Raw genomic sequence first — 14479 nt, forward strand, 5'->3', positions numbered from 1 at the left:
TTGATAAAAAATACAGATTTTTTTTAATATATATATATTGTGATACATTATTACAATTTAAAATAATTGGTTTTCAATTTATTATACTTTAAATTATCGTTTATTTCTGTGATGCAAAGCTGAATTTTCAGGATCATTACTCCAGTCTATCACGTGATCCTTTAGAAATCATTCTAATATGATGATTCATTATCAAAGTTGGAAACAGTTCTGCTGCTTAATATTTTTTCATAACCTGTGATACTTTTTTAGGATACTTTGATGAATAAAAGTTTTTAAAAAAGAAGAAAAAAAGAAGAAAAAAAAGAAGAAAATGTTTTAAAAATAGAAATCTTTTGTAACAACAATATACACTACTGGTCAGTAATTTTTTTCTTTCTTTTTTTGGAAATAAATCAATACTTTTATTCAGCAAGGATGTGTTAAATTGATAAAAAGTGATAGTAAAGAAGATTTATATTATTAGAAAATATTTTTTTATTTTGAATAAATGCAGTTATTTTTAACCTTTTATTCATCAAATATATTAGGCAGCAGAACTGTTTCCAACCCTCATAATAAATCAGAATATTAGAATGATTTCTAAAGGATCATGTGATATACTGGAGTAATGATCCTGAAAATTCAGCTTTGCATCACAGAAATAAATGATAATTTAAAGTATAATAAATTGAAAACCAATTATTTTAAATTGTAATAATATATCACAATATTACATTTTTTTCTGTATTTTTGATCAAATAAATGCAGGCTTGATGAGCAGAAGAAACTTCTTTCAAAAACATTAAAAATAGTCATGTTTCCAAACTTTTGGCCTGTACTGTATATATATATAGTTCAGTTTGATACTATTTTTATTGGCATTTTTTGCAGCCCACATAAACACTTGAATAAAAATGGTAAATAAAATGTATATTGCATTAATATTTTTAAATGATTTAAAAAATCCATTGATTGATGCATTTTTGGTAGTATTTATTTATATTTATTTTGCTGCCCATTTAAACTGAAATAAAACAGTGAAAATTAGTTAAAATACTAAAAACCTGACCAGTAAATATCTTTCCATTGCCCATGGAAAATGTAATAAAATAACACATTAGACACTGGCTGGATTTAAAAACATCCTTTTAATAAGTCCGTGCCAAACATCCACACACTCGCACAAACACTCTCTCGCACACACACTCTTCTCTCTCTCTCTCACTCTCTCTCTCTCTATCGCTCACACACACACACAAACACACACACACTAGTGAAAAATAATGCTCCTACAAAAAGAACGCTACCATTTGTTTCCCACAATATCTTTAAATAAAATAACTTCAAGTACTCTGACGCAGGTACAAAAAAACTCTGTTCTAGCTGCCTCCAGTGGGCCACGACGCACGCGGGAGACTCAGACACATGTGGTTACAGAACGCTTGCTGTCCATCTCTGAGCGGCTCTGGGGCCAGGGATACTGAAGAATACTCCGACAGTTTTCATATGGGTTCAGATATGAGTTTCGTACAGTATGCCTTTGAGTGGAGGCCGTGATGTGTTTTATATAAGAAAACAATAACATTACAAAACAGGGAAAAAACAAAACAAAACAAAAAAGAACAAATTATTTTCCCTATACCCTGTTCTGAAGGGCAGGCACTACTAAGATTAAGGAGACCACAGTGTTTTGTAGAGGATATGTATATACTGTACAAACAATAAATGTATATTATTAATCACTTTAAGACTAAAATTAATTGCTACAATCATTCTAAGGCATAAACAATATCCAATGTCTGAAACAATATGTACACATCATTCCAAACAAGACTCAATATATTGACATTAATAGACAGTATGTACACATGGGTGCCTCCTGCTTGTCTGCGTGTGTGTGTGTGTGTGTGTGTATGTGTGTGTATGTGTGTGTGTGTACAGTGATGCCGTTAGTTCACTTTCAGAGGGTTGAATACTCTGATGCCACATGGCACAGAACAGTGTAAACAGTTTCTTTTTTTTTTCTTGGCTTTGTTTCATATTTGGAGAGGAAAAACACAAACAAATAAACATTCCATTAGATTTAAAGCAGTTTTGCTGTTTCTTCCTTTTCATAGAAAATGAAGAGTGGACCTCTCTTTTATTAAGTCATAAATAATCATTTAAAAAAATTAAATACATTCACTATAATATTAACGATAAAGTAAAAATACAAAACCAAAATAAAAAGATATTTACAAGTAGTGGAAAGGGATTTTTCTCCTTAGTACAGCTCTGATGGTTGAAATTTCAGTGCGATTTCTCTTTTCTAGAAGGAAATGGTATTGCACAAAGACACCCTCTGTCTTGTGTCTCTTTGGGTGTTGATGTGTGATTGGTCGGTCCTGAAGGGCCCTGGGTTGCAGAAAGAGTCTGCTTGTGAGCCCCGGTCGCAGGTTTGAAATGAAACCATCTCAGTTAGTCTGCTTCAGCAGCTCAGTCCACCTCTTCTCGAAGAACTTCCTCATGTTGTGCCCGGCCCGGCCGATGTCCGAGTTGTCCTCGTTGAACTTCTCGCAGTTGTCGAACACCAGGTTGACGTCGATGATGAACGTCTCTAAATTCTGATATCTAAAGAACACAGCAAAAATTCAGGTCGGTTACTGCATCTGTATCTCGTTGTTAAAGGAACACTCCACCGTTTTTTGAAATAGGGCTTATTCACCTTCTTTCCTACATTTAGATAGGTGGGCAAAATGCATTTTTGTCTCAGTGCATGCATTGTTTTAGTTTGACAGGGTCGGCGCTAGCTTAGCTTAGCATAATGAATGGAATCCTTTGTTGCCAGCTAGCATGTCCTGAGTAAAAGTGATATAAAAAAAAAACAAAAAAACACCTAATTACTTCTTGTGGCCTGCGTATTCACAACAAGTACAAATAGCGATGCAGATTAACACTAGACAGTTTCCTATGCAGATATTGACTTGGGACTATATTAGGGGGAAGCGCAGGTGAAGCACTGCTACTTGGGCGCAGAGATATCACGCCCAAGTAGCAGTGCTTCGCCTGTGCTTCCCCCTAATATAGTCCTTAATATATAAGTCAATATCTGCCTAGGAAATCGCCTAGTGTTAATCTGCATCACTATTTGTACTTGTTGTGAATACGCAGGCCACAAGAAGTAATTAGGTGGGGTTTTTAAATGTTTTATATCACTTTTACTCAGGACATGCTAGCTGGCAACAAAGGATTCCATTCATTGTGCTAAGCTAAGCTAGCGCCGACCCTGTCAAACTAAAACAATGCATGCACTGAGACAAAAATGCATTTGCCCACCTATGTAGGAAAGAAAGTGAATAAGCCCTATTTCAAAAAACGGTGGAGTGTTCCTTTAAAGGTTCATGAAACACTAAAACATTTTTTTGGAGCGTTTACAGATATGTATATGTTGCACATTATGGACAGTGCTATCATTTAAAGAGGAATGAAAAAATGTATAAATGGATTTTGTTATTATTTTCTTGATATTGATATTATATTCATTTGTAAAGTGTATAATTTTGTAAAAAAAAAAAGAAAGAAAAAAACGTATTATTTATTTATGAATGTTTGTTATTATTTTTATAGTTCTTATTCTTATTAATATTTAATTTATTTATTTATGATTGTAGGGGGGGGGGGGGGGGGGATTTTTGTTAACGCTTTGGAAAATATTTTAGATACGAAAATATTTATTAGAATTTTTTTTTTTTAAAAGCCCCCTTCTATGGAAGGGTTAGCTTTTATCACAATCATCTCTCTCTTTTTCCCCCCTCAAAATTTCGAGTTTCAAGTAAGACTTTATAACTCGCAATTGCAAGTTTATATCTCACAATTCTGGGAAAAAAGTCAGAATTGTGAGCTACAAGCTTGCAATTGTGAGTTATAAAGTCAGAATTTTGAATTTATATTACTTCATTCTGACTTTATTTCTCAGAATTGCAACTTTATAGTGCAAGGGAAAAAGTCTCCCTGGCAGAAGGCACTTCAAGACACTTTAAAGCGGAAGAGAAAGACACTTACTGGCTGCTGACGAGTTTCTCACGGATAGTGGAGAAGTCCATGGGTTTTTTAATGACTTTGCGGTACCCTGGGACAGATTTGAGGTTAACAGGTGTGAGGAAGGGCCAGGCGTCCTGATGACGTTCCAGTTCAGCCAACAGAACCCTGAGAAGTACAAACGTACATGAGGTCTGCATAAAAGGCAACATTACATCCTCCACAAATACACAGAAAATGAGAATGCGAGTGGTACCTGCAGAGGCCCAGGTCCCGGTTGTTGTCTCTGGCTGTTTTGGCTCTTTTTACGCAGGCAGGGCTGTCTGGTTTGGGTGCAGGGGGGGTGGAGGTGTTTTTCTTGGCCTGGGTGGAGGTGGCGGCTGCTTTCTTTGGGGTGCTGTTGTTGCTGCTGGTGGCTTCCTCTTCTTCACACGTTTCTGTCTGCTTCTTGCTTTTCTTGGCGGATTCTGTCTTTTTTCCTCCACTGGCTGGTGGCGCACGATTCGGAGTCTTCTTAGATTTAGGTGACTGACCACTTGCCTGAAATGGTGGACAGGACCAGTTCAGATTTACAAGTTAACATACAGGAATAACACTCCAAATCAGCCAGTGAACAGTACACATCACTGCTCCAGGTGCTAGACTAAATTATTACAACTTGCAGTCACTTCCACTGATGAAATAATGAGAAGACTAAGCAAAAAAATATTTATTATTATTATTAAATTCTGAATCCTGCATGTGAAAGGCAAGGGTGCAAAAAGGGGTATGCAATTTTTAAAGCAAATAAATGCTTTAAAGAGAAAATTTAAAAAGAGAAAAAAAGAGAGAAAATTTAAAGGGTTAGTTCACTCAAAAATGAAAATTCTGTCAATAATTACTCTCATGTTGTTCCAAACCCGTAAGAATTTCGTTCATCTTCGGGACACAAATGAAGATCTTTTTGATAAAATCTAAAAGATTTCTGTCCCTCTATTGACAGCTACACAACTACCACTTTGACGCTTCAAAAAGTTCATAAAGAGATCATAAAACTAATCAATTTGAATTAAGCGGTTTAGTGCAAATTTTCTGAAAAGACACGATTAATTACATACGTAATTAAAAAAGCCTAAATTCAATCTGTTAATCATAAAAAGCGATTTTTATGATTAACAGATTGAATTTAGGCTTTTATTCACATATAAACATTGATCAGCGAACATAAACAGAAGCACAAACCTCTTGCGGAAGCTCAAACATGCTGCGTAACATGAGAATGACCCTCATTGGTTCTTGCGGAAGCTCAAACGTGCTGCGTTACATGAGAATGACCCTCATTGGTTCTCAAGCATGCTTGAGTTTCCATTTACCATTTTTAATGTATGCGGTGATGAATGTTTATATGTGAATAAAAGCCTAAATTCAATCTGTTCATCATATAAAGCGATTGTGTCTCTTCAGAAAATGTGGACAGAAATCTCTCAGATATCTCTCTCATATAGATGAACGAAAGTCTTCCGGTTTGGGACGACATGAAGGTGAGTAATTAATGACAGAATTTTCACTTAAAACTAACCCAAAAAAAAAAATGTAAAAAAAAAAAAAATATATATATATAAAAAATTAAAATAGAATAAAAAAATTATATATATATATATATATATATATATATATATATATATATATAAGACAAAATCCAAGATATAGAAATCCAAGATAATCCAAGATGTACAGTAGAAATATAATCTGCGTGTTAAATTTGGTTCATCCAGCTCCATCCAGAAAAAAGTATCTGAATATTTTAGAGCTATAGCTCTGAAAACATGCCCCTCAGCAAAGGAGCACTTGCACCACTGGTGATTTGATCTGGAGGCGGTTACCTTGGAGATGCAAGCAGGGCAGTACCAGTCTCCCTCTGGGATGGTGGTTATCTTGGGTTTGTGGCAATAGGTGTGACACCCCTTATCACAGCCATCACACAGCAAAAGCAGGTCTTCATTATCCCCCTTTCGGCACATCTGACAGTACTGAAAACACATACAGGCATGTAAGAATTGAAACTACAACATACATTATGTAGATGCATAACACACATTCCTACACATACGGACAGTGAAGTTTATGACGTCACTTACCACTTTCATGATGGACCTTTCCCAGGCAATGGATTTCTGCAGCTGCTGCAGACACATGGCCAGCTGAGAGGAGCTGCGCACCTCAGTCAGTGCCTTCCGCCACAGCTTCATCCCTGGAGCAATCTCTTCCTCTCCCCTGCAGCACACATCAGAGAGGGCTTTATTTCAAAGATGTCATTTGCCCTTAATGTATGTGTCAGATTGAATAGCTGAGATCCTGAGATCCACACATAAACACACACGCACACACACACAGAGGAGTGAAGAACAGGCATACGCCATACAATTCTGTGGTATGACTTCACAGCCATACATGAGGACGGAGAGCACAGGATGCTGTGGTGTACCATGCACTTAGAAGTATTAGAAAACAAATCAAGTTTTGACGTTTTCAAACTCCGTCTGTGCACTGCTGATTAAGACCATGCAGCCAAAAACAGGAAGGGTGCAGGCAAGTGAGTGAGAGGAAAATGAAACCAAAAAACAAACACGAAACCCGAAACTGTAGCCAGGGTGAGAACGCATGGACGGACGAGCAGAGAAGCCCCAGCCAGCAGAGAGAGGGAGAGGGAGAGGAGGAGGAGGAGGAGAGACGAAGGCTGGCAGTCTGGATGACCTACCCTTCCCCTCCAGCGCTAGTGGATGGAGCAGGTGCTGGGACAGTGACTGTACCCACATTATCCAGTTTGATCTGGATGGTGGTCCCTAAGGGGCTCCGCAGGTACCTTCTCTCGATGTGGCGCTCCAGCTCTGCCAATCGCGTCACAGCGATGTCCAGAGGGTTGCTGGGACGACGGATCAGGCCCTTTTCCGAGCTGCGCTCCTCTTGAGACTCCGCCCCAGGGCGGGGCTTGGGGAGGAGCTTGTGCTCGAAATAGACTAGGTCCTCTCTTTCAGACTGTGGCTCTGGATATGTCCAGCCCTGAAGCAAGGGATTGTGGGAAGTGACAGTTAATATAAGAAATGACCATATTTGATGCATTTCTGGAAGCATTCTAACTGTGCACTCACCTTGACCTGCAGGCTGGCGGACGTGACTTTGCGCTCCAGCTCCTCCACCTGTTGCAGCAGAGCAATGTCAGTCTCCATGGCCTGCTCCTCCACACACCACTCCTGCAGCGTCTCCACGGAAACCTGGCCCTCGTCGAGCTCCGAGACCTCCATAACTGCCACTGCAAACAAAAAATAAGACAACCGTAAGACCCCAGGAGAAATAACATCCGCAAGGCACAGCACTGCAGAATTGAGCACGTTTTGACAACTGCATGCTCGGCTGAGTCAGTTGCACAGTGGTTTAGAGGGCTTTTATGACTGTTATTTAGGGCTGGCAAATAAGAAAAAATGCCAAAGTAATTAATTGCGGTTATTCTGATTGACATTTTTGCATTCTATATTGATTAATTTGCTTAAATATACTAACATTTCTTGACTTAAAAATATACTGTATTCAGTAGTATTTAGTGCTGTCAAATCGATTAATCGAAATGAATCACATCTAACATAAACGTTTTTGTTTATATAACATGTGTGTATATATAGTATTATATTTATATATATATTATACATCTGTATATGTAGGTGTGTGTGTACACACTCATATAGGTGTGTGTGTGTATGTATATATATATATGTGTGTGTGTGTGTGTGTGTGTTTGTGTGTGTGTGTGTGTGTGTATACACACAGACACACAACAAACACACACTCACACTCTCTCTCACACACATACACACAAAAATAAAACAAAATAAAGGGGTGGTCTTAAAATTAAAGTTACATGATGCAGACATAATGCCAGAAAGGGTGAAATAAACAATAAACCGTTAATTTTGCTGAAATACATAATACATGGAACAGTTTTGACAGTATATTGATTGTTTATGTTGCTAAAGGGTGTTTCTCAGTGAGACAGATCTATTCGGTGAAGTGGACACTTTATTGTAAATAAATCACGGCTATTAAACAAATCACAATCAAGAACCGGAACTATCAGTTTTATCAAATTAAATAAAATTAAAAGAAAACATTGGTTTTGTTAAGTCTTCCCTGGATTTCATTTAGATAGAAATAAGACAGTATGAAGGACTATCTCCAATATGACACAAACAAATGTGTGTCCTGGAATCAATACAGCGAATACAATTAAACTACTGGAATGTCAAATTGTGTTAACGATGATGAATAAACTTTTTTATTTTGGTCTGTTTCCATGGCTAAATCTGTAAGATCAAACACACACTGGCACATGGTGCTCACCCTCTCGGTTCTTGTTGCAGGTCTGAGCGATGAGCTCCATGGATTTCTGCAGCTGTTTCTGCAGGGCTCTCTCTCGGATGCCTCTGCTGTGGAGAGCGTTCACTAGGGCTTTCAGCTCCTCCATGTCTGTCACCTTCCACCAGCCCAGCAGCATGTCTGCCAATCAGCCAAAACCATTACCATCAACAACCCCAAACAAAACTAGACTCATGATGCATTTGTTGATATATGTTATGGTTAAATCTTGCAGACTAAAAATTACATATTATTATGTAACAAAGTAGCATTTGTGTGCCTGATACCAACACTCACCCTCTGGTATTGGCAGCGCTTCGGGGTGGTCATGATTTCTGGGAAGGTCCAGTGCCATTGGAGAAGGCGCTGATGTAAGCTTCTCCCCAGTGGGAACAGGAGAACCACTTTTGCTGGTTGAAACGCTGTGTGCCAGCAGGGGGCTGGCGCTTCCCTCCACTGAGGGGTACATGTGCAGCGGGCTGCTGCACAGGGGTAGACTGGGGCTGATGATCCCACCGGACCAGCTGCACAAAGGCAAACCAATAAGAGCTCCACCGGGCTTCACCTGTGGGAGATAATGAGATAACAAGATATGTAGCAACAGTATATATTATAATATATATACTTGTTTTCTTTTTACATTCATGCCAAGCTAAAATATTTTAGCAGGTAAAATATATTTCAGTCATGGGGGCTTTGAATATTGTTGTAGAAAATGAGGAACATTGGAGTCAAAAAGAATGAGAGTTACTGATTTAGATTCACAATTTAGCAGAAACTTTAGACAGTTTTAAAAACACTTCCACTCGCATAATGTTTTCAGTATCTAATAATTTTTCTGGCTTAATTCTGTTTAAACATTTACAAAAGTATTACATTGTTCAACACTGACACTAATAATAATAATAATAGAGTCCATTTATTTAAACAATATCAAATTGTTTATTAGTAATATGTACAGGGTTTGACATTAACACTAGCCACTTTGGCGGGTTGAATTTTATTTATAATGTACATTTTTCAATTGTAGTCTTTTAAAAAGGCAACTGAAATGATAAACTACGTGCAATGTAGTGTTGTTAAATAAAATATCCAAAAATCACTTGCACGGTGTGATATATTTCCTGCAGTTGTGTACTGACAATATCCCAAAAGTTCCCAAAGATTTTTAATTTCAGAGAAATTCCAATTTTAAATAATGGCTCGTCCCTGGTCATTGTCGCCTGTCAAGGACGTAATATCCGCGTTATCCCTGATTTCCGCTCGTTCTGCCATAGTAACCATGGCGACAGATGTGGACAACTGCGTTACGTCTAGCGGCACGCTCACGCTGTTGTTAGTTTTGTTCAAACATTATGGACCATGGCAAGCAGATTTCGGGACAAAAGGAGAAATAAAACGAGGATCAATATCGGCGTGGCGTTTTCGAAATGCCGAGAGCTCCACGTCCGCGACTAACTTGGACTTGACAGAGCTTCACGAGTCACGACTTGACAGAGACGCCACTCTTGCATGTACTTTATTAGACAGGTGAGCAAATGTACATAAAACAAATCAATGTTATATAGCTCAACATGATGAAATGTTAGAATATGATCAGTATGTTATTCTAATGTTGATCTAGCTTACTGCTAGTCTCATACAGCCAACAAACTAACAGGTACTGTACTTGCAGGTAGTTCGGTAGAATGAAATGTCCTTATTCCTTTATATCCACGGAACTTGCGTGTGACGCTGATATCTGTCTATTATTAGCAATCGCGACCTGCTTCATACCACAGTCATGTTAAAAAACATGAATGTTTTCACTCATCCATAAACATTATTAGATCTATCGGCATGACAACAAGTTCCATAATTCTGCTTATGCATCATCAACCTACTCCTTTGTTATTGTAAGAGGTTAGCAACCCCTAGCGGCGAAAAAAAGAGACATATTGTAGCTTTAAAAATATAGATTTTTCGACACTGAAATATCTGAAACGCTTCCAAAACTCATTATCCATAGAATAGATACCAGCTGCGCTTTCTCGTTTTCTCATCTCTCCGACAGCGATGACACACAAACCCGCCTCCCCTCACTCATTTCATTTGCTCTGGATGAATATTGTTAATGTTACAGGGTTTGAATTTCACCGTGGAATTACACATATTTTTACTCATTCCTGCAGATTTTGTGCTCATACCCAAAGTGTGCACACATAAAGCCGCCTCTCAGTACTAAATTGAGTTATTTTTCGCTGCTTATTGAGATTAAACAGTCAAATACAAACAAAATAAGGTCAAAATGCTGGTCTTAGCGAGTATTCACATAAACAAGAAACCGCATGTGTAACAGTATAATGGATGCGTGTCAGGTCTTAAAGTGACAGCAACCTAATATACCTGCTGCCAAATTATGAGATGATATTAAAAAATATCTATATGGCAGTTTTCCCCCATGGTATCGATGTCAAAATTGTTGACAGTGAAAATGCTGAGCGGCTAGTAACTTTGTAAAACCACTAGTCACAGTGGCTGGTGAGCAAAAAAGTTAATGTCAAGCCCCTGAATATGTAATATAAAAGTCACAGCAATTGAAGGAAAATAGTGTAATCAGCTATTTTATAATATTACATCAATATAATTGATATTGATTTTAAATCAATTGGATTTTGGCTTTCAGACTTTTTGGTTTCGGCCAAGGATTTTTATTTCGGTGGAACACTAAAGACAATCACAATCAATCAGAACAAACCAATGAGATTTCACTGTGGGCATAGCAACCCAGCGTGACACGAAAGAAACAGAAATCAAGGAACCAATAAAACGTCTTGTCTCACGTTAATTGACAGGGTTGCAGCTGGTCAGGACATAAACTCAGATTAACATGAAAGAGATTCATTGCTTGTAGCTTAATCATGTTGGACACTGTCAATATGAAATACATTTCAAATAGGACGGGTAATTACCTGCAAACTGAGGTTGCTGATCCCAGCAGCTGAGGGGTTCAGAGTGCTTGCAGATGCAGAAAGAGGAAGCAGGTGATGGTGCGGGGAGGAGGTAGACGGTGGAGGTGGAGTTTTGGGGGTGTTGCTGTTGTGTGAGGACTGCGGCTGGGTGAGGGAAGTGTCGTCGCAGGGTGAGCGAGGCAGCAGGCTGAACCAGTGGCCGCCGCGCTCGCTCAGGACCTTGAGCAGCTGGTCGTTGGCCAGGAGCTGAGTCTGCGTCAGCTGCGGCTGTAGGATGTGCGCGGGGATGCCCAGCTGCAGAGGAGGAGGGATTGCGTGGTCTGCGCTCGGGCTGCTGGCCTCTGTCAGCTTAGAGGTAGTTGGAGAGTGAGCTGGAGATGATGCTAATGTTGTTTCCATGGCGATTGTTGCCGGGCAGCCGTTGTGGGCGTGGCTGAGCCCCTTGGCCCCGGCAGGTGTGCAAGGCAGTTCCTGACATTGAGGGCTCTGTGAGGGGCGGAGCTCTGGCGGTTCAGGGGGCGTGGTCACAACCCCTGTTTCCTGCAGTTCTTTTAGTGGGGAGGAGCGCACCTCTTTATTTGCCTCCAGATCAGGATCGATGAGCTTCTCTTCCTCCTGTTTCACCTCCTCCTTCACAGCCCCCTGTATCTCCTCGTGCTGATGAAGCTGCAGAGCTTCCTCCTTGGGCTCCTCTTTGACCTGCACAACTGGAAAGTTCCTCAACCTCTCGCGCTCTTTCTCCAACTCCTCGAGACCTACATGAGAGAAAGAAGGAAGATCATATTTAGTGTAAAATGAATGGTGTGGCTGTTCGTAAATGCATTTATGGATGGATGGATAGATAAGACTCACCTTCTCCACTCTCTAACCCCTCTATGTAAACCCCTCCACACTGCGGGAGGACCCAGTATCTGCGGCGGTACCGGTCCTGGCCGTATGACATGGACCGCAGGGCATGAGACGACTCAAACAGCTTCCGACGGATCAGGTTTTGCTGCTGTACTCGTACAGGAATACACATATGAGTGTGTGTGGTGGAGATTTTATATGTAATTATGATAGTGCTGCATGATTCATCGAAATAAAACCAAAATTGCACTATTGCTTAGTGCAATTGTCAAATCGTAAAAGCTGCAATTCAATTAAATAAATACATGCACTGGGTGTTTCATAGTGAAGCGCAGCATTGTGTTCATTTACACGAGAGCAGCTCATCATCTGGTGTTTTCAGTGTCTCAGAGTGGCTCGGTTTGCAGTGAACGGTCCTCTACACAGACTCATCTCTGCATCTGCTCTGAATTTAGGTCGCTTATAAGTTATAACATGCATTTGGGACGTAACATGCACCAAACATCCATTAGTCCAAACTTTCTGAAGAGACACGATCTTCATTTCTGTTCCGAAGACGAACGGAAATCTTATGTGTTTGAAACGACAGAATTTAGCATTTTTGGTTGAACTATCCCTTTAAGGGCTCCCTGTGGTTTTCCAAACAAATTAAATGAATAATTATTTTTCTTAAATACTAAAAAAAAAAAAAAAAAAAAAAGGGAAATAGTAAAAACATTACTATAACAATTTTGTTTAATATTAAATATTTGTATAATAATTGTAAAAAATATTTTATAATAATATTTACTATCTTGTTTAGTATAAAATATCTTTATAATAAAATAATAATAAATTATTACAATCATCATCGTCATTATCATTATTATTTTATTCCTTATGGTCATATTGATATAAAATCACAAAATTTGGGGCTAACTGCAGTCCTACAAACAAGCACAATTTTAAACAAAATCACATTTTAGATTGAAATTGCAAATTTTATAAGAGAATTTATAATTGTTTTCCCCAAATCATGCAGCCCTAAATTATGTTTGAATTTACCTTTGATAATTTCTCGATCTGTTTCTCTAGCTCTTCAACACTTGTTGATGGGTCTCCCTCATCCTGACACAAACACACACACATATACAGGCTCAGTCAATAAAAAGATATATGATAAAGGTAGAATCCATGTATGAAAATGCACCCGAAATTAACGCTTTTTACCTCATCACACGTCTCCACCTTTTTTCCCTTTTTAGCCTCTTCCTCCTCTTCATCGTCATCCTCATCCCCTGCGTCATCACTGTCCTCATCTTCATCGTCTTCGTCATCACTATCCCCAGCCTTCCTCTTGCGCTTGTGACCAATGGCAGAGCAGCCCGCAGCCTGAGGCTCCTCCCCTCCAGCGATTGCTTCACGTTTCCCTGTCCGTTTTGCGTAGATTGTTTTCATTCTGCATGAATACATGCAGAAATACTGATTGGTTAGTGATGTACATTATGATAATTAATTATGTACATTCAGCACACATCTTTCGCAGTCGGTAAAGAGAAACGTTGGTTGTGTTTAATGCATGGTAAGATGCCTCGATTCAAATGTTTGAACATCTATTATGGCTAAAAATGCTGTCTAGGTAGGTAAGTTTTGAAACACAGCCATTAAATTAGTATAAATCAAGTGCAAAATAAGATAAGATACTCACTTCTTCAGTCTGCCCTCCACGATACACTCGTCCTTCCTCAGCACATTCATGTGCTCCAGGCTTTTGTCGATCTCACTGCAAAAACACACAAACAGTTTCGTACTGCTGTAGATACAAGTGTTATTTTAGTATAAGTTATATATATTATAGTTTTTTTGTATTTTAATCTAATACTTATATTTTATTTTGTAATAATTAACAAAAATATATATTTTAATAGTTTTAAAGATAATAACCCTGGTAGATACATGTCATACAGTACATGTGTGATAATGTCACATGACAAACTCAAGCTGTTGAGGTTCCAGTGTTCATATATATTAAGTATTCAAAGCTCTGTGACCATCACACTATGTGACCTCTCCACTGCCTCTTTATGCACTATTATTCCAAGATGAATATTTTATAGTGCCCAGACAGGCCTCACAGAATAAGCACATATCACTTTTACACATATCATATACTCCAAACAGGAATCATTTGAATTTGAAAATGTCTTACATAAGTGTAATAAGTTGATTTTAAATTGAAGTTGAAAGGTATGTGATACTGTATGTTTCTCAAAAAAAAGACAGATGCCATTTGTTTAAAGAAAACTAAATATTTT

The 14479-nt window shown here is 38.6% G+C and overlaps 1 protein-coding gene across 21 annotated transcripts in view; it reads right to left on the reverse strand.

Moving 5' to 3' along the window:
- Positions 1-1111: 1111 nt before the first annotated feature.
- The window catches only part of baz2ba (bromodomain adjacent to zinc finger domain, 2Ba), a gene marked incomplete at its 3' end in the record, with an annotated part of 89356 nt that continues 75988 nt past the window's right edge, over positions 1112-14479 (reverse strand). For 16 of the 21 annotated variants that reach the window (XM_082136664.1, XM_082136657.1, XM_082136654.1 and 13 more), the window contains 14 exons: positions 13873-13947; positions 13395-13623; positions 13230-13292; positions 12189-12333; positions 11337-12091; positions 8683-8950; positions 8371-8526; positions 7128-7288; positions 6737-7038; positions 6117-6252; positions 5862-6008; positions 4256-4539; positions 4024-4167; positions 1112-2592 (listed from right to left, as the gene is read on the reverse strand). In XM_082136664.1, coding sequence (XP_081992790.1) covers positions 2436-2592; positions 4024-4167; positions 4256-4539; positions 5862-6008; positions 6117-6252; positions 6737-7038; positions 7128-7288; positions 8371-8526; positions 8683-8950; positions 11337-12091; positions 12189-12333; positions 13230-13292; positions 13395-13623; positions 13873-13947 — 3022 coding nt within the window. The remainder of the gene's footprint in view (positions 2593-4023; positions 4168-4255; positions 4540-5861; positions 6009-6116; positions 6253-6736; positions 7039-7127; positions 7289-8370; positions 8527-8682; positions 8951-11336; positions 12092-12188; positions 12334-13229; positions 13293-13394; positions 13624-13872; positions 13948-14479) is intronic. The other 5 variants (XM_082136656.1, XM_082136658.1, XM_082136659.1 and 2 more) reach the window with 2 other exon arrangements.

This window comes from Leuciscus leuciscus (genome assembly GCF_965113295.1).
Source record: "Leuciscus leuciscus genome assembly, chromosome: 14".
Taxonomy (NCBI): Eukaryota; Metazoa; Chordata; class Actinopteri; order Cypriniformes; family Leuciscidae; genus Leuciscus; species Leuciscus leuciscus.